Raw genomic sequence first — 21,181 nt, 5'->3', positions numbered from 1 at the left:
GGTGAGCATGGATTCAAACGGTTTGTGGTAGAAATCAATCACAGGGTTCAAGGATAATAATGAGGACAATATATCATGGTGTTCAAGTTGTGAGATGGACAATCCAAATAATTATGCACCTGTAGAACCCTTCTAGGTACCCCTGGAATCCCCCTGGGTACTCTTCAAACCTTTCTTGATGTCCTTGTCATCAGCAAAGATACAATGTATATTGGTGAACATGTTGTAAATGAAGTTTTGGTGTGCATGCTTGTGCCACTGCAAATCGGTAATATATGACACTACTGGAATCCACAATAATAAAGGTAACAAATCATAAATCCTTCCTGCAGCTTTGATATTCATTTCTGCACATGTATGAAGTGCTAACAATGATTCTAGACCAAAATATCTCTCCAAAGTTTATAAATGTCTGGATACTGTGTGCATCTATTTTGCCAGGTGTTTAAAAAATAAATAAATAAATAAATAAAATCACAATTAAAAAGCATAAAAATAAACAATACATACAGAATCAATCGAGGAAACAAGCATTGTACCACAAGGTAAATACTGCAAAAAGTGAACAAAAAAAGTATATAATGTATATCGGAGACTTATTGTTCAACACCCCTCGGAAATGTGCATAATTGTGTTATAATATTTCCATTATACTATCGATATGCCTTTTATCTAAAATATCGTACAATTTGCACTGCAAACCTATCTAAATGTCCTGTGGCTATAACAACATGCTTAAGGCTGTCACGTGTCCAATTATCATGACATACATGTAAAAATCTGAAATGAGATGGAACATACAAAAGAAAAACAATGATTTAAAGATCATACTCGATTCACAGAGACATTGGAACTCACTTTTTTGTTTCTCAAAGGCCTACTATGTGAGTGTTTATATGCAAACTATGCACAAGTTTGATTTAAAAAAAAAAAGATTTGATGTTACATACTATAGTTTTCGTTGCTCTATTTGCATGATTGCTCCATTCTTTATATCAATTTCAGATCACTTACCGCTATGTATTTCATTATACTATTGGTCTACATATATCATATGTTCATGCACATTCACAAAGTTCTCCCTTCTAAGCATATGGCGACAGGCAATCCAGACAAGATGCTTTGAAAAGAGCATCTCAACAGCTATAAAAGTGCAGACTGCAGCTTTAAACTCCTGCTACATCACACAAACCTGGGAGCCTCCTTGGACAAGCATTATGGGTCATGAAACTTTGAATTTATGAGGGGAACATAACAAAAATAATCTACCAAAGTTCCCTTATTCGCATTCAAAGTCATTTTTTTTTTCATACTTGAATTTGAATTTGAATTTTTTTTTAAATTCGTACTGACTTCACACTTTTATCAATCTCCCAATCCATTATTGCCATGTTCACATGAGCAACATGGGGTCATTTCTACTAGTCATCATTATCATTGTAGCACGGCAAAATCAACGGTTTTTATTGCGAGCAAGAACATTAAATACTTTCAAGTACACTGATGACATAAGTAAAGTAAACTTGGAAGACAACTCTTGTTATATCAGCCGATCATTTGAGTTCTACTCTTTTTTTCTGTGCACTATTAAAAACACACAACTCTCTAGAAGCTGGTATTAAAGAGATGAGCTGGAATACACAAACATATTCATACATACATATACTATATTTAATCTCTTAAAAGTATGACCAAAAAAAAAATCAACTTTACAGCATCACTATGCAAAAAGAAAAAAAAAAACCACATAGAAAATTGCAATTCTATACATATATGACTACCTTCATCTTAAAGACGGTATTTTCTGATCAAAATTCATCCTCTGAACTGTCCGCCAGAAGCATAACTCTGTCCATACTTGTCATGTCATGTACCTGGTTAGACAAAGGTGAGAAAAGAAAGGGATAGAGAATGTTATAAAAAGGAAAACCAGAGATATATTGATACATTTTTTGACATTACACTCCATGCTCACGTAGACTTGACGGGTCAAACCAAACAAGGAAAAGTAGAAATTACGCGGTGCGTAATATATGTCCCCGCCGGAAGTAGCACTTAGTAGCAAAATGTACAATATAGGTCAAAAATCAAGGTCAAAGGTCAAAATTCTGTGTAGAAGTTTTGAAGCCCTCACCTAGTGCTATCACATAAAGCAAACGGAATCGAAATCGGGTTAGAAATGGCGAAGGAGTAGCATTTTGTAGCAAAATGTACAATATAGGTCAAAAATCAAGGTCAATGGTGAAAATTCTGTGTAGAAGTTTTGAAGCCCTCACCTAGTGCCATCACTTAAAGCAAATGGAATTGAAATTGGGTTAGAAATGGCGAAGGAGTAGCATTTTATAGCAAAATGTACAATACAGGTCAAAAATCAAGGTCAAAGGTCAAAGAAGTCAAAGGTCAAAATTCTGTGTAGAAGTTTTTAAGCCCTCACCTAGTGCCATCACATAAAGCAAACGGAATTGAAATCGGGTTAGAAATGGCGGAGTAGCATTTTGTAGCCAATGTACAATATAGGTAAAAAATCAAGGTCAAAGGTCAAAGAAGTCAAAGGTCAAAATTCTGTGTAAAAGTTTTGAAGCCGTCACCTAGTGCTATCACATAAAGCAAACGGAATCGAAATCGGGTTAGAAATGGCGAAGGAGTAGCATTTTGTAGCAAAATGTACAATATAGGTCAAATATCAAGGTCAAAGGTCAAAGAAGTCAAAGGTCAAAATTCTGCGTAGAAGTTTTGAAGCCCTCACCTAGTGCCATCACATAAAGTAAACAGAATCGAAATCGGGTTAGAAATGGCGAAGGAGTAGCATTTTGAAGCAAAATGTACAACATAGGTCAAAGGTCAAGGTCGAAGGTCACAACTTAAATTCTGTGTTGAAGTTTCAAAGCTCCCATGTAGTGCTATCATATAAAGCAAACAAAATCAAAATTGGCTCATAAATGACAGAAAAGTAGCAAATTGAACATTTTGATCACACACGGACGCACAGACGGACGGACGGACGGATGGACACACGGACACACACACGTACGGAGCCCGTTTCATAGTCCCCTGCTCGAACTCGTTCGGCGGGGACAACAAATGCAAAGGGAGCACTTTTTAACAAACTGGACATACTACACTATGAACGCATAGTTGCCAACATAATGGTGGATTGTTTTGCAAAGAAGCACGTAGCCTATCTATTATTTTTTTTTTCAAATAATGCGCAGAATTTTATGATGCCAAACAGTAATAACAGTATTAGTATTTACTACATTTTACTAATAGCTCGCAGTTATGAGAATGTTAAGGACCTTTTCAGACTTAATTTTTTTTCCCACAGGATGAATCTTGACTATTTCTTCACAGAAACAGCATTCCTGTTTATTTAAGTTACTTTGATAACATAATGCTTTCTCCACTGTAGCGTGGGAATTTCAATTGTCGTGAAACTTCATATTATGTTGTGCACTCAGAACAATGCAAGTCTTGCGTTTTCATTGTCAACATGGGGTAAAACAGCATCAAATCCACATAACATGGACATTAGACAGCGGGGTATGCCAGTTACGAAGTCTCATGACCCTCGACAATGGCATAATTGATTGCAAGGAAAGATAGTATAGAAAATATTACAACAGAGAAATATGAATCTAGGGCAACAAGAAGAAACAGGGTGACAAAAACAAGATCATTCAGCAAGCTAAACATACGTCAGCTAAGTATTGACTACATGTACCTTGTGAGGGTTCTTGTGGAAAATCTGTATTGACCCGAACGTGCATGATTTCCTTCATGCTTCCATGCAAAAATGTATGCTTCACAATGAAAAAAAAAAAAGGTGACATTGACATGCATCCTCCCCATAGAGATCTCACTGTAGATAATGACATGCTTCGATACAAAGCAATTTGTTATTTACATCAAACAGATGAGCCTGAATCAAAGCAGAAACTGTCAATACCACAGACAGCATCACTTTTACCAGTGGTTACGCTTTAAAGATAATACGTGACCCTGCACCTCAAAACAAACAAAAAGTCGCCAGACATGAATTTTTAGTGAAGACCATATTCTGAAAGAGCAGACTTTAAGCTTTAAAATGATGTATAACTCAAATCAAATGGACTCTCCTAACCTATCTAAATATTGGAAAGAAAGCACAAACTCAGGAAAAGTGTGAACTGAGAAAAGAGGCTCTGAAGTACAGTGTCTATTCAAGCGCTTAATCTTTACCAAACCGTGCTGGCTGTGCGATGAATGGGACAAAAAACAGGAAGTAAACCACCAGAGTAACAACAATAAAGGGATTATCAGATTAAACTGAAATTAAGCATGCCTTATCAACACATTCTGTCCATAATTAATGCCAACTTTCAAAGCAGTAGCACTATCCTTTCAAAAGTTATTAGAGTTGAAAGTGAAGAGTGTGGACAAGGTTTTTCAGAAATGAAAAAGGGATTTTAAAGACACTAATCACACTATTCTACCAAAAATGTTCGAGATAAACTGCTAAAAAAACACACTTTCCTGCCCGTTTTATGATACCAAATTTTAGCATAATGTAAAAGAAGACCCGCTCTTTCAGAAAATATGAAAAAGTCAAGTTCGGCTAGGTTGACCCATTTCACTTATTTTCAGTCCTCACGCAAAATCAGTGTGTGCGACTTTATGTTCGTTTTGAGGTGCACGGTCACATATAAAGTTTTGGTACCGGTACCTCAAAAGTTTCCCTGAGTTTCCTTGTCTTAGTTTGTGTTTCAGGTTAAAGTACCTTTCATATAACTAACACTGTGAGACTTAGTCGCCCCAAAGTGCTCTCATGTCTTAGTAATCATGCAATAATGGTTTCGTACCAGAGCAGAGCGGGCTCTGAAAAATTCGAACGAGCCGTTAGTTTGACTCGACGCGGTACTGCGACAATCAATATACACGTATTGTACGAAACCATTATTGTATGATTACTAAGACACGAGAGCACTTTGGGGCGAGTAAGTCTCACAGTGTTAGTTATATGAAAGGTACTTTAACCTGAAACACAAACTAAGACAAGGAAACTCAGGGAAACTTTTGAGGTACCAAAACTTTATATTATCTTTAACTTGTTGAAGACGAATCCCGAGAATACTTGGGCAGGTGTATCTATGCGAAATGCGTGGTAGCAAAATCAGTCCATCCTAAATGGGTTAACGTGACAGGAATGTTTGTCTCAAGATGAAATGCAAACAGGTGCATTTTTTTGCACAGGGGTGAGGGAGTGTTTACTTAACATGCTGGGAAATTAAATTGCTAACTCTTCTGGCTTGTGTATGACCCCCCATCATACATGTACATATTTGGCAAACAACTCAGTCCATTGTGAGGAATTTAGAAGGAAGTATACAAACAAGTATTTCTCAAAGAAATCACAACTCAGCTTTGTAACTTTGTGAAATACCAGGGGAAACTTTTACACTTCATGCTCTAAAAGCCTTATGTCTGTCTTAAATGAACACTGAAATGTCTGTGAAGTCGAAGCATATCAAAGTGATACTTGTGCACCCAATTTCATGGCAAAATCTTACATTTTTCAATTCCATCGTTTTCATCCCTCTATGAATAGCAAGCAATGTGTCAGAATATGGCCTTAATGGACCCAATTGCTTCATTGTCATGTTACAAGCATGTATCAAAATTTGAGGAAATGCACTGAGAACTTCCTTTGCTCAAGATATTGTGTCACCAGTGAAGTTCTTGAATGGCATCGTGATTTCTCCAAATTTTGTCTAATTTTCCGTAAAATCTCCTCTATGTTGATGAGATCATTTGTCATATCATGTGCAAGTTTGACATGACCATGTCATGAATTAGTGTTATTTCAAAAAACAGAGTTTTTCCTTTTCTGAACAAGGAAAATCCGCTCTAAACCCTCAGCGCGAGCATCATGCACTTTAATGCTGTTTAACGCAGATTTCATGTTTCTGTTGTTTGTGTCAATAATATCCTGTGCTATGAAAACTCATTAGTGACAAAAAACTTTCACTTCCACAGGTTTAATGAATACAACAGTGAGTGTGTGCAATATCATTTGAATCACAAGTGTCTGTTGCCATCTCACAACCAGCTTCCTTCCTAATCTGATGATTATTCCCTTGTCAAATGACAATATTGTTCCTGGCTACATGTACTGAAGCAAGTGTCATGTTTGCCAACATAAACAGGAAACAGAAAAGGAAACTATATATTCCTATGCTGGAGTTTGACTTTTTATTCTTCTCTGTTCTCTCATATTTTTCCTCCATTGTTGTTATAGCTGTACATCAATTTTGTCCTTGTAAACATTGATATCTGCATTCTATCATCTGGGCTGGTAATGGATGTCTGTTTGAGATGTACTTTATAATTTGTTGACACTTCCTGACACACAATGAATCACCGACATATTCTATTTACAAAATTTGTCCAAAAAAAAAAGGATAGGCTTCCATCTGCTTACCCCATTTCCATGTGTCTTTCCCGTCCTTGTTTTCCTTTTCCGAGAACAGTATGCATACGCCACAGCTATGATAACTACAGAGAATAAGATCCCAATTGCAATCGGTAGTAGAATCTTGCCTGTAAAGCTGTTTTTCTGTCAAGTTGAAAGAGAGAGAGAGAGCAAAAACAACAACAACAAATCAGTGCATTATCAAACAATGAACCATACTTCATTAATCAAATGCTCGGTGAATAAATATTTCACCATCTACATGTACCATCCACCAGAACATATCTCTTCATTCTTAAAAAGCAGGCATACTGGAAGGATGCCAACATTGAAAATGGAACTACACAGCAGATGTCATGTGGTAAAGAACTCTTAGAACAATCTGCCAAGCCAAGTTACACTCATGTGCAGCTCAAAATTTGTCAATATTCACAGCTGCCAACATTTCTAGTGTACTGTGTTTCATCTGCATCCCCAAGTCTAATTAACTGCAGCTGAGCTTTGCGATTCATATTTGCATTTGATGGGAGGCAAGCCGATTTCATCAATTCATAATTTGACCAACCTTGCTGATCCAGCAGCTGTACACGTACACACACACATAAAAACAAACACACACACACATACACATAAACACACACACACCTTCTCACAAATACACACACGCTATGATAATGTGACTTTCTGCCCCTGCAACTCATTAATGCATGTGATGTTCTCCGGAGCTAACTCGCAATTGTCATTTACAATAAATGGCGTGGGGGGGGGGGGGGGGGGAAGGCTGGCAAACAGGGATAGAGAATTTTGATGGGGATGGAATTATCCTTCATGCAGGAAGACTATTCTAGTCTACTGATGTGGACCGCTTTTTGAAGCACTGTTAATATCATTGCTCAGAGAAATCTCAACTCCATACAATGACTCAAAGAGCATGCTCAGAGAGCCTGAATTTATGCCCCCTATTTCAACCAATCAGAACCAAGGATTCATCAAATGAGATTTATATGATTAATTTTGATATATAAGCAGCAAATGTTGTGTATCAGCCAGTTCTGCTACAATCTGAGCATGTGCACATATAGAGGTTATGTAGACCTTCTCTGGAAATTGACTTGTAAATGAGATATTTGAGAAACTGGATAGGTCTTCACGAAAACTGTGTGATAAATTTTGATGAATGAAGTAGTACATTTAAATATCAAAATGTGCAGGCAAATGTGTATTCTTGTATTAGCCAAATTAACAAAAGTCATTCATGAAAGCACATACACTGTACAAGTTGTATATGCACATGTAAATTACCACTTTTTCGCTTGGCTGTACACCAAATGCTCCTCTAAATTTAAAAGATTAAGTCCATGTTTTGAAAAGTCTGTAGTTCAGAGTAGAGGTCATTGTTAAGAACTGCTTATTGGTTGATGGGTTGGTTCACAGATGTTTCATCAAGATCATTGCATTTAGACACTAGATAATGATATGCATGCAATAGGAATTGATGGCTGGTACATCAGGTATACCCGAGTAAGATCACGTCCCCTCCACTGAATCACATTTCATCATGATCATACTCACTATCAGAATCACATCTTCAGTTCATGTATTATGTGCAGTACTACATTATTTCATTGTTGGACTCAAATCACTCAACTACTGTAAAACATGATATATTCGCGGCATGAATTTTTTGCGAATTGGAACCGACAGTCTTTTTTGTGGCATGAAATTTTCACGAAGTGCCACTGGCATTCAATGCATATAGTGTAAAAAAGGACTTTCGCGTGCATTTCAATTTCGCGAATCTTGGCGCTCGCGAAATTCGCGAAATGAAAGTGCACATGAAAATTCTTTGTTTTACAGTATTTAAATCAATCACATGACGTGCAATAATGGATAATGGGACTCTGAACGCATTCTTCGATACATTTTCAAACGTTTATTCTATTCTTTAGTACAATTGTTAGATGTGTTCAAAGATTCTAAGGCACCTGGACATGAGTGACAAAATGATGATCAGGACATCTATCAAACTATTTCCTTCACTTTAAGTCTTTCACAATATTTCAAGCAAACATACTTACTGTGATTCCAAGAATAGACCAATCTCCACCTGTTTTTTAAGCATAGTTAAAAAGAAGAGAAGGAAATTATGAAGGACAGGAAAAAACAGAAAGATACACAAACAGATAAAGGCACAGAGACAGACAGATGTGTAGTACAAAAGCAAACAGAGAAAAAAAAAGAGGGAAAGGGAAAGAGATCAATTGTGATGTCTCAAACAATATCTGTAAGACAGATTAACAAATTGGTTTCAATCCAAATCATTGTGTGCCCTGAAGAGAACAAGACAAATGCATGCGAGGAGCATAAAATGCTTGAAATGATGACAAGAATGCACAAGAGAGGCGCATAATATACTTATGGGCCTCACATGCGTTTGCATCACTGTTCTAGGCTCCTCCCATGCGTTTGTGTCATTCTACTGGGCACACGATGAAGTGACTATGAAGTTTGAACCCCTAAATAATGACTGACTGCTAAAGATATCCATTAAATAATACAGTGTACATGTGCATTTGTGTATCCTTGCATCAGGCCCTATAATGAAAGCATCTTGTAAGTTCTGACCTACCTGCTCTTAAGGGCATTTCATCCCATGACATTTTATGATTACTAGAAATCAATATGGTTTCTAAAGAATGAAATAAAATTCTCTGAAGAACTTTCATAACAGACAGAGATTACTGAACCTCCATTAACCTAACCAAGTCAGTACTATTGGCAATATGTCTGTACACAAAGCCAATAGCAGTTTGGGCACAGGCACTTTAGGGGGAAGTCCACCCTAAAAATAAATTTGTTGAATAGAACCAGAAAAATGAGAATAGGACAATGTAATTTTGACCAAATTCTCATTAAAAGATAAAAAAGAGACCCCTGGGTCTAGTGCTCACGTGAGTATCGAATAAGGGCCCAAATTTTTTAAGATTCCTTAATTTGGGGGGATTGGGGCCCCCTGGGGCCCTCTGGGTGGGGCATGGTGCCATTTTGATAAATTGAGATCCTATCCCCCTAGGGATGCTACCTGCCAAGTTTGATAATAATCCATCATGAGGTTTTCAGGAAGAAGATGAAAATGTACAATTCAGGCCCCCATCTGGACCTCCCCATCCGTCCCCCTGCCACCAAAAGGGGCACCCCTGGATCTGCTATGAATAAACTTGAAACTACAGTCATTAATGTACTCACTCTTAGTATTATTTAAAGTAGCTCTATCACTTATTCTTTCATTTTGGGAGGTTTGGGCCCCTTGGAGGGCCTATTTGAACAGATTGAGATCCTATGCCCCTAGGGATACTACCTGCCAAGTTTGGTGCAAATCAGTCATGGGGTTCTCAAGAAGAAGATGCAAATGTACAATTTAGGCCCCATTAGGACCCCTCCCCACCCCCTCCCATGGGTCCCAAGGGGGGCACCCCTGATTCCACCATGAGCAAACTTGATATTACAGTCATCAATGCACTAAGTCATAGTATTAACTTAGCTCTATCATTTCTGGTTCTAAAGAAGAAGATTTTAAAAGATTCCTTAATTTTGGGGGGTTTGCGGCCCCCCTCCCCCCCCCTCCCCCCCCCCCCCCCCCCACCCGGCCCCCTTGGTGGGGCATGGTGCCCATTTTAATAAATTGAGATCCTAACCCCCTAGGGATGCTACCTGCCAAGTTTGGTGAAAAATGGGTCATGGGGTTCTGAAGAAGAAGATGACAATGTACAATTTAGGCCCCATTAGGACCCCTCCCCATCCCCCCCCCCCCCCCCCCCCCCCCCCCCCCCCCGGTCCCAGGGGGGGGGGGGGGGGGGGGGCACCCCTGATTCTGCCATAAACAAACTTGAAAGTACAGTCATCAATGTCTATAAACTCATAGTATTAACTTAGCTCTATCACTTCTGGTTCTAGAGAAGGAGATATTTAAAGATTCCTTAATTTTTTTTGGGGGGGTTGGGCCCCCATGGGGGCCCCCTGGGTGGGGCATAGTGCCCATTTTAACAAATTTAGTTCCTTTAGAACCCCCTAGGGATGCTACCTGCCAAGATTGGTGAAAATGGATCATGGGGTTTTCAAGAAGAAGATGAAAATGTTAAAAGTTTACACACAACGCACGCCAGACGCCGGACGAAGAACGATCGCAATAGTAGCTCACTTGAGCCTTTGGCTCAGGTGAGCTAAAAAGTAATGAAATTTTGATGATGTGACCACTCAAACAGAAATTGACAACTTTGTAATGTAGCATGTGAGCTCATCTTACATTTGCCTAACTTTCATTATTCTGTTCCTCTTCTCTTTCTGATTCCATTAACACAAACTAATTATTCAGGGTGGACTTCCATTGAGGGTTAAACGTGCTGAAAGCAAAAAGGTTCATTCTCATGTGCTTAAAACCATCATTGCTTGCTAACAAATACCTGTATCCAGTCTTTACAGAACATACAAAGCGAAATGTTGCTATTTGATATTTCTTCATGTTAAACTGAATAAAAGATTTTCTTTTTGACAGCAACATGCTCTTGAGAGAGTCTAAAGCCAACGATCATGGTCAAGTTCAGATCAAAGTACACAAAAATGCAACTATCACTCTTTACACACTGCTCATTCCCCAACATCAAAGTTATTTCTGCCTTTTTTTGACCACTTATCCTTTGATTCATGACCAATGTGAAGCCAAGTTATAATCTTAAATCTCAATGTGACGTTTATTAAATAACCAAAGTGGAAAACAAATTCAAGCTGCGAATGAGTCTGGTCAAAATCTGTTATTTAAGATCAATTTTGACCTACATTTACAATTGCTAAGAAACACACTTATATTTCAATGTTTCCATACATAGAGATTCATGTTTTACTCACAGAAAAAAAGTGCAGTGTAACACATGAATGGAATTCTGAGGGAATAATTACCACTCTTGATATGTTTTACAATGTATGAACATTAATATTCATATCTATATCAAACTCCACCAGGATGATATGAATTAAAAGGTTTAAAATGATACAAAAACCACATGTTGATTCCATAAAAATCCTTTACAAATTGAAACATTAAAACATTCAGACATTATTATCAATCCTGGCTTGAGATATGTCTTAGATCTTTCAGTGGAAAGGTGTGAAAAATAATTGGACTGAACTCGAATTTTGTATGATGAATTGAATCAGCTAACTCACAAAAATGCAACATCACAATTAAAACATACTCTATGGTTGTCATGGCAGCAATTCATGTGAAATTACAATTGGATTGCAACTGATACGAAGAATAATCAAATTTGGTGGCAAAAGGAAGCTGGTCTATGTCAATGCAAGCTTTAGCATAATACAAGGTACACTGTACAACGTTTAGAACCTTTCCTCTTTCCCAATGTACCGTGCTAATGGGAACTACAAGAGTGCAGACATGATCATGATTCACTACACTGTAGAATGCTCTTATCTGTAATGGTGTTAGCCCTGTCAGATAAATAGTGTGCAGAGCTTTTCCACTACATGTCTGGAATATCAAAGCCAGACAATACATAGCAGTAGCATGCACACTCCGATCTCCATGTGTTAGCTGCAAAGAATACACTTTGCTACCACTCGTTCTTGTTGCTACCAATTGTTCTTGTGCTGTTTTCTGTGACAAAAGGTTGATAAATCTTAAATAGCAACGAAAAGAGCAAATAATTTGGGTCGCAGATACAGTGGACTCCCATTATAATGAAGTCCTGGGGACCGGCAGTTTTTTTCATCATATCAAAATTTCGTTATAACCAAACAAGTAAACAATAAAAAACATAGGGCGAATAATGTTACAGCCTGGATTTTTACCTCCTTGTAACTGGAATTATGTTACGAAACCGTGTTCATTATACAGGAGTGCACTATAAAAGAAAATATAAACACACACACACAAATAACAATGACCATAATATACTCACTTGAAGCTGGTGTATGGCTATGCGGTGCAGTTGCCTTCTTTAAAGATGTCAGCACTGCACCTGCTGTCGCAGTAGCAGATATCTCCCTCTGCGGCGATGTGGTAAATTGATGCGGTAACGTGGATTGATGCCACGTCGTGGGTTGTGTCGAAGGTTGTCCTGTGCTTGCGCCTGTCGTTGCTTGTCTGGTGCTTGCAGACGATGTCAACGGGCTTTGAGTAGGGGTCTTTGCTGATGATGACAACACTCCCTCCACTGGTTCTCCCGTTGAGTGCGTGGCTAAAGTCGTGGATGACTTCGTAGTAGGTGGTTGCTGTGAGGATACAGCTGACGAAGTGGAAACTGATGTGGACGGTGTCATTGTCCTTTTGCTACTTGGTGTAGAGGAGGTACTCAGACCGTCTATCGAGCTTTGCGACTGAGGGCTTCTGGTGGACTCTGCTGCAGGCTGGGTTGATGGCAGAGCTGACTGTTGTGCAGTCTGTTCCACAGTGGGTGACTCTGGAGTCATGTCACCCTGCAGGGTACAAGCGCATTATGAATAACATATCAACATTGTAAAATAATGGAATAAAGGGGGCTGTTGGAAACAGATAACGATTATGATTATAATGGGTTTCATTCTAACACTCACATGATCTGTCACCAATATCTTCGGGCAAGTTTTCCAAAAAGATTGAAGGTGAAATACAGTGTACCTTGGTATACAAGCTAAATGAACAATATCTGTTGATCTCATTTAATCATGGCAACACAAATGGAGACAATAAATCAGGCTGAGGTGCACTGAGTTTTGATACACAGAGTGTACTATCAATCAGTGAGAAGCTTTAAAAGGTCACACAAAATGGAAATGTTCCCTAAATACTGTCCTTTAGAGCAGAGTTGTCATAAATATTTTACCTTTTGATGACATAAAGATGCCTACAGTACTCTGTTCATTCATGAGAGTACCACATTGGTAAATTGCTAAAAACATACAGCAATCATCATCAATCTGTACACAATTTATTTCAGTGTCTTGATACTGGGAATGATTCCAATGCATGTAACAGCAAAACAAGATCAGTCAAAACAGGATACTAGGTCAACTAAAGCACACTTTCAGTTAAGCAGAATTTTGTGTTGTGTGAAGTCATGTGAGTTCCATTTCTACTACCGATAAGTTCTGGCTCTCCATGCACTTTATATCCAAATACAAGCATCCCTCATTAGTCAAGATTAGGTAGGAATAATATACCTGCTCTGCTGGACTTGCAAGTTTGGAATCATTTTTCTGATTCTCTTTGCTGGGTGATGGTGCTGTGACGGTGCTCAGATTCTCAAGTTCAGTTTCAGTTACAAACACTGTAGACATCATGTACATGTCAGTTGACGTTGGTGCTGCAACACTGTTCCCAACCATGGCCATTAAGTAGAGCACAAGCAAAGGCGCAAAGGGCAACCACACCAACTTCTCCATATTCTTGTGTCTTGCACAGCAAGCAGAGACCAGGGGGTTTGTCAACACACACTTCCACATGTACCCTAAAAGTACAAAGAAAACAATTTCAAGTTTCAAGTAAATCACAAGGTTTAAATGCATTTGTATTATTTTGTTTCAAGGGGGTTTTTACTCTTGATCATGAAATTAAAGGACACGTCCACCTTCATATACATGTGGATTGAGTGAATGCGGTAATATTAGTAGAACACATAAGTGAAAGTTTGGGGAAAATCAGACATTCCGTTCAAAAGTTACGAATTTTTACAGTATCTGGGCAGTCACTGCTAGATGAGAAGACTACTACAGTGAATGATGTCATATCCGTACAACTATGTAAAGAAAACAAAAAGAGAATTTCACATAACTTCACTTTTTGAATAAAGTGCACATTTCTTCAACTTGTTACTGGCATACAATGTATGTTAAGGGTAAGATTATTCCCCCTGCCTTCTGAAAGAGAGAAGTCAAGTGTTCATTTGTTATGCGAGAAAAGTGAAAATATGTTGAATTTTCTTTATTCTTTCTTTATATCGTTGTACACATGTGACATCAAAAGCTACAGTAGTCTTTTCATCCAGTCTAGATTGTGCAGAAACTTCAAAAATTCGTAACTTTTGAATGGATTGTCCAATTTCCCTCAAAATCTCACTGTGTTAGCTACTAATATTGCTGCATTCACTCAACCCACATGTCTATGAAGGTGAACTTGTCCTTTAACACACTGTTAGTATACTCCCAGACACTTTTAAAAGAAAATTCATAAATAGCTGGGAAATCTGTGATGAGTGAAAATACACAAAAGTTATAAGGAACAGATGAACAAACATTTGAGTACATCAGACAAGCATTATCAAACTTCTGTCTGTTTTGAAACCACTTTTTTTTTCACTTTTCCCCCTACAAACCCACAAAGTCAACCATGCAGAAGCCCAAAGATAATGACTGTTTAGTGATGCAACACACTATAATTTCATTTCAGCAACTATCCAACACTTACATGTATACAAAGAAGCAGCTACGCAATGCAACAATGCAATGTAAATTCTTACAACTTCATTAAGTGTAATACTAACAATCTAAGAGTATTTTGCTGATTTTCTAACAGTGCTGTAGAATTCACATTGCAACTGCCTTGAAATTGTCTCCATCGGAATTTGTACAATTTGTAAGTTTTCTTTTTGGCAGGCAGGCAGCGCATCTCATACTGCAGTGTGGACTGGCAGTTATGATCTGGCGCAAATCTCTGGACATAGTGTACTTTAAAAGGGGCATAGTCCCAGTAGTGTAGAGGGCGCTGTTGATGATACTGCTGATCACCGTTAGCATTGATACGAAGATTACCGGAGTTAAGCTGTCATCAAGAGTAAAGTGCATAGGTGTTGCTAAGTAACGTTGCCTTCGTTGTCTTCTCTGCGCATCGTGCAGTCTGTAGTAATGCCAGGGTGTGTGCATATGTGCTTCTCATTATGACATCACAAAAGAAGTTCGCTAAAGCTGTCTTCCCCCTCAGCCGAATCATGAGCCGAACTATGATCGGACCACTGACTACAATGAATCGGACTTCTTCGGACTCGGGGAGTGGGCCAAAGCATAAGCGCCAAAGGGGAGTCGACAGCGTAGGTCTCTATACGAAACTTGCACCGTGCGCCCGCGTATGCATTTGACTTAAACACCGGGACCATGCACCTTTAACGAAATTCAAGCAACATCAAGCTATGTTTTCTTTATTTCTTTACAGAAATAGATTTCCGTCTTGGGACATCTAACAGGCTTTCATTCCACAAGAATTTTAATTAGCCTGAACTGTGAAGTTGTTCCAGGTGATTGCTAATTTAGTCTATTTTATGATCAACAGTAAATTTAGTTTGTTTTCTGCTTGTAAAAGACACCATGATTCCTTTGTTGAATGTAAACTACAGACAGTACAGCATCAGCTGTTTCGTAGTACCAGCACTGCAGTTTCCTATTTCCTAATAGTAATAATAATACCGGTCACGTGCCGGTATAGAACTCTCCCTCTAGGTTGCCTATAATAAATATCTGTTCTCGTGCACCACGATATAGTGACGAGGCTGAAAAAAAAAAGAAGAAAAAAGTGGATGGTTGTTAATATCATAGATGTCTACCTGTCACCGTCAAGTACTCGCTGGGCATCCACGCACTAGCTCGATTGCTTGCCGTATATTAATGACCACCAGTTGTGACGACAAGTTTACTGACACTGACAGTGACACCGTACGTCGTGTCGGTAGCGTAGACTGACTGGTGAACGAACAGCCCACGGCACGGGTAGTGCAGTAGTAGTGATGATGTCGATAATGCACTGCACTGTACACTTTTGTCTTTATAATCCAACCGGCACTCCGTCACGAAAGTCGTAAACACTTAGAGAGTTTTGGACACCGGGAAACAATCAGACAAATAAACTCGAAATCTCAGTACGCCCACACACCACGAGATTTCGACTTCAGTTGTACTACACTATCACTAGTTGTGTAGCTTGATTGAGTATGGGACATCTGACTCGGAGTGCTCCTCGCTGCCACACGTACACACATTATACCTGCACTTGTAGAGTGAATCTGCTGCTGCGGAGTTCTCGAGTCGAGAGACGTCTAGACCCAGTTAGACCATCGCATCCTGTCTCCGACGACGATCCTTTATCCTCTGTACACTGGGAACTGCATGTCAAGTGCATCCATTTACATGTATGGCAAGCCAAATGCTCTATAAAGGGCGAGGAAGGGTGCGGAATACCAGTGTGTAAATATTAAATCATGGAGGATACAGTTAGCAGTACATGTACGTAATAAAATGAATTTTATTTGCAGAATGAGATACAGGTACATCATACAAAGGATGGGATACAATGTATATCAAAACTTATCTATAAAGCATTGATGAGGGATGAATTGACAAATTAAAACATCAACAGCATTTAATAATTTAGTTGATATACCGGTATTGAAGAGTTTGTTTGCAAAAACCGATAAGTCCATTTTTGAAGATTTTGAATTACGGTCTCTGTCATAAAGTACAAAATAATGCCTTTTGAATGATATATTGGTCATTACATATAAAGGTACATTTTTGAAGTTATGGTCAAAAGAAGCAAAAATTTTCTTAGTATTCTCTCTATTTTTCTTGACCTTTAGGCCCTAATCGCAAATATCTCCATTTGGCAAATATGGACTTATCGGTTTTTGCGAACAAACTCTTCATAGGATTTTCAGGAAAGAGATACATGTATTAGATTGGATTTCATACGCCTCGAGGATGTCTTCTCTCGGTTGCAAGTTACGTGAATTTCAATATCAAATGTTGTATGGTTTGATACTTAAGGGAAAGTTATTTCTTTTTGGGTTTAACAGGAAACAATGAATATGCGTTTTGTCACTCTAAGGTTGAGACCTATGAACATTTGGGTTTTTTTTTTTCATTTCAAAAAAGTTAATAATCTTTCGAAATTATGCAGTGAAGTGTTTGTTTTACCCCAGGTACCATGCAAATACAAATTGGCAATCTGTTCATGTATGTATACTAAAATACAGATATCGGAAAAGGGGCAACTCATAAACCATTTGATTGATATTATTGAGGAACTCAATGATGGTGTATTTTCCTGCCCTGCAAAGAGCAGGCCCCAATTGATAAAGGAAGTATAGGAAAGAATGTCGGAAATTCGAGAAATTCACAATGAAACGAAGTAAAGCAGGAACATCAACAGCGAACAGCAAGAAATGGAACCAATTTTTTGTGGATATTAACACGTTGCTTTTAAGTCTATACTGTACATCTATAGCTATACCATTTACATTGCATGATTGTTGTGTGGTTATTTGTGTTCATGGTGAACAGGCTCTGTGTGTTTGTCTGTGTGCTTGTGCATTTGTGCTTGAATGAGGTAAACCTGATGTGGTGTGCCCGGAGTGGAAATGTTTAATAGCCGGAGTGAGCGATCGAGGGGTAACAACGTTTTAAATATAGGCATGGATTATGTACAGACATTGAATATGTACACCTATGCATAGGTATTGAATGCATAGTTCATACATGTATACGCTTATTGTTTGACCCCTTATTAATTATCTTGATTCCATTGTTTAATAATTATTGCCTTGATGATGGATGCATTTATTGATATATGTTATTGTAACGTATGATAATTATCATTTGACACAATGACAGTTGCATTTTGTATACTATAAATGTTTCAGCTGTTACAGAAAGTTCCATTTGTAATCGATCATGGATGATGGAATCGAAATAACACATTTTATTAAACAAAAAGAACTTAACTTTCAGTTAGATTATCACGAATAACTTTGTTTTCCAATTGATTAACAGAGTTTCCTATTCTGTTAGCTTAGTTATTACAAACAGAGTTTATTGATAAACTTAATTTTGCACTTGATAACAGAGTTTATTGATAAACGTAATTTTGCACTTGATAACAGAGTTTATTGATAAACGTAATTTTGCACTTGATAACAGAGTTTATTGATAAACTTAATTTTGCACTTGATAACAGAGTTTATTGATAAACTTAATTTTGCACTTGATAACAGAGTTTATTGATAAACTTAATTTTGCACTTGATAACAGAGTTTATTGATAAACTTAATTTTGCACTTGATAACAGAGTTTATTGATAAACTTAATTTTGCACTTGATAACAGAGTTTATTGATAAACTTAATTTTGCACTTGATAACAGAGTAAACTTAGTTACTACTTAATAAACGGACTTTAGAATGATTAGATTTTTGGTTTATTTTGTTAGTTTTAATATGGTATTGAAAACACTATCATTTATCGAGTGAAAAACTAAGTCGCTTTATCGATAAACTCTTTTTATCTTGCAATAAACTTAGTTTATGGCTCAGTGAGCATAGTTTTGTCAATACAAAAACTCATTTTTTTCCAGGTAAAAAAAAAAAACTTAGTTTATCGCTCGATAAAATCTCGGCTTATTGCTTGCAAACAGAGTTTACTGAAAAACCCTGGTTATTGCTTCATGAACAAAATTAATCACTTGATGAACTTAGATCGTCGAAAAAAAATTCTCTGTTTTTCGCGAGAAACTGAGTTTGCTGGTTGTTGAACTAAGTTCATTAGGATAAGCAAAGTTTTCGCTCGATAAACTTAGTTTTCACTTGACAGACATAGTTTATCGATAGACTTTATAGCTTTTAAGCGATTCAGGTCTTCTGTGGGGGGGGGGGGGGCGATAAACTAAGTGTATCGGACGATTAACCGAGTTTTTCGATTGTGGGACATTTGGCTATCCATACATATCCAGTACAATTTTGTACACGTATTCGTCAGAGTTCTCTGGACACGTCTCCGGTGGTGACGCAATAGGCGTTTTCACATCAGCCCGATGTTTCGAAATAGCGCGCTATTTTCTGACTTGGGAAATTAAAAAAAAATATCTCGAGCTTGGATTTTTATCGGGCTGATGTGAAAACGCCTAATGTTAACTACAACGTTTATTTTGGGAATTATGTCAAATATTTGTCCACCGACCTATATTTTTACAGTGCTCAATTTCTGCGCGGCTTAATCACGAAGCTGCAAGTGTTAAAAATTGACGTGAAATACATAAAAATGACGATGCCCAGCAAGTCAAAGACTTTTCATAAGTCAAAAGGTGACAATTTTATGTCGTATAGGCCTAGTATAGACGTCCTTGCATAATTACATTATTTTCATGATCAATATGAAATATGGGAGATCTACGTTATAGCTTCACCAATTAATAACCTCTGACTAAGACAATTCAAAAAGATTTCCCATTCTTTTGTCCTTTCGATTGCATGATAATCATTTGAGCGTCAGACTGGTTGACCATAATTATTATCACATGGACTATATTAGCCCTTAGGCAGGCCCGTAGCCAGGATTTTTCAAGGGGGGGGTGCGGTCACTAAAAAAACGGACCTTCGGTGCCAATACCAATGATGACACACACACACACACACGCACACATACAATATATATATATATATATATATATATATATATATATATATTCTTTGGACGACCGAACTACAAAAGTTGTATAAGAATTTGCGCGCGAAGCGCGCTGCAAATTGTGAATTTTGACTGTTTTAATGACGTTTTAAAGTCTCGAGGAAATTTGTATTTTTGTCTGTTGCATGCAATCGCGTTACGGTATTTCATCTAGGAAATAGTAAAAACTCATTTTGCCAGGAAGTTGCAAAGTTTAATTGTGTTCGAGACTCTGCGCGCGTAGCGCGCCGCAAAATTGAGAATAGTGATTTTCCTGGTGTTGTTTTAACTTTTATTTTTTTCTATTGTATACCCGCGTTAGCAGGCCTGAAGCCAGGATTTTTAAAGGAAGGGGGGATTGCGTTAATTAACAAAACGGTCCTTTGATACTGTCCCGGGAGCGGTAGCGACAATTAAAAGGTGGACACCATGCTCATACATGGACTTTCAAAATGGCCCCTAAACGAGTAATGATCATATGATTTTTTCGTGCCTTAAAAACAAGTATTTTTTAAATGTTTCCTGCACCCTAAAGAAGTACTTCATCATGATTGAACAATATACCATTTTCCCAAATTTCGGCCTTTTTGATACCCTTTGATTATATACGCTCGTACATCACACTTTCCATCTAATCCGTGAGAAAAAACGACCCCTATTACGCGTTTTCTTTAGCGAGTATGGTCACGGTGTCCACCTTTCAGTTGGAGTTTTCCATCCCATTGGATGCTGTTTGGAAGATGAAACATTCACTTTACTATACAGTATATCAGCCGTTGGTATGCGAGTTTGTCAAAAACGAAAATAAATAAGAAAATTTTTAAAACAAAATGAATTGTAAATGTGAACCATTTATATTTTGCCTCCTTGTGGTAGGATATTTCCAGCATTTCCGAACTTTCAAATAATCATTTTAGATTTAATAATATTAAAGGTAGTAGATCCGATTCGCAAACATCTCCAATATCAGTCAAATGTCATATTAACCATCATGCTAAGAAGGTTTTCTTTGTGAAATTTGGAGGTCAGTGAAATTCAAAAATTAAACATCCGTTAGCCATTGGAAGAAGTTGAGTGCAAATTCAGACCTCAGGCTTAGTGCTCAGATGTTTTCCTATTTGATTTGATCTGTCTTACTGTGCACACTAAGATACATACTGGAATGGTTATTTCTTATTTATTAAATTATAGTAGCATATTTGGTTACTAGCAGTCTCTAGGCATTTTCGAATTTGGGCTGCAAAGAGATCCACTACCTTTA

The 21,181-nt window shown here is 37.8% G+C and overlaps 1 protein-coding gene across 1 annotated transcript; it reads right to left on the bottom strand.

Annotated features, from left to right (window-relative positions):
• Positions 1–1,777: 1,777 nt before the first annotated feature.
• On the bottom strand, positions 1,778–16,154 carry LOC139745401 (uncharacterized). Its single transcript, XM_071655793.1, has 6 exons — positions 16,033–16,154; positions 13,661–13,947; positions 12,421–12,937; positions 8,527–8,555; positions 6,458–6,592; positions 1,778–1,874 (listed from the first exon to the last, which is right to left on the bottom strand). The coding sequence occupies exons 1-6, from the start codon at positions 16,058–16,060 to the stop codon at positions 1,809–1,811; spliced, it is 1,062 nt and encodes a 353-aa protein (XP_071511894.1). The 5' UTR covers positions 16,061–16,154; the 3' UTR covers positions 1,778–1,808.
• Positions 16,155–21,181: the final 5,027 nt, after the last annotated feature.

The sequence above is a fragment of the Diadema antillarum genome, unplaced genomic scaffold (genome assembly GCF_040938485.1).
Source record: "Diadema antillarum isolate AM-2024a unplaced genomic scaffold, OU_Dant_1.0 seq00001264_RagTag, whole genome shotgun sequence".
NCBI classification, from domain to species: domain Eukaryota; kingdom Metazoa; phylum Echinodermata; class Echinoidea; order Diadematoida; family Diadematidae; genus Diadema; species Diadema antillarum.
Note: the sequence above shows the minus strand (reverse complement) of the source record. Positions and strands in the feature narration are given on the sequence as shown.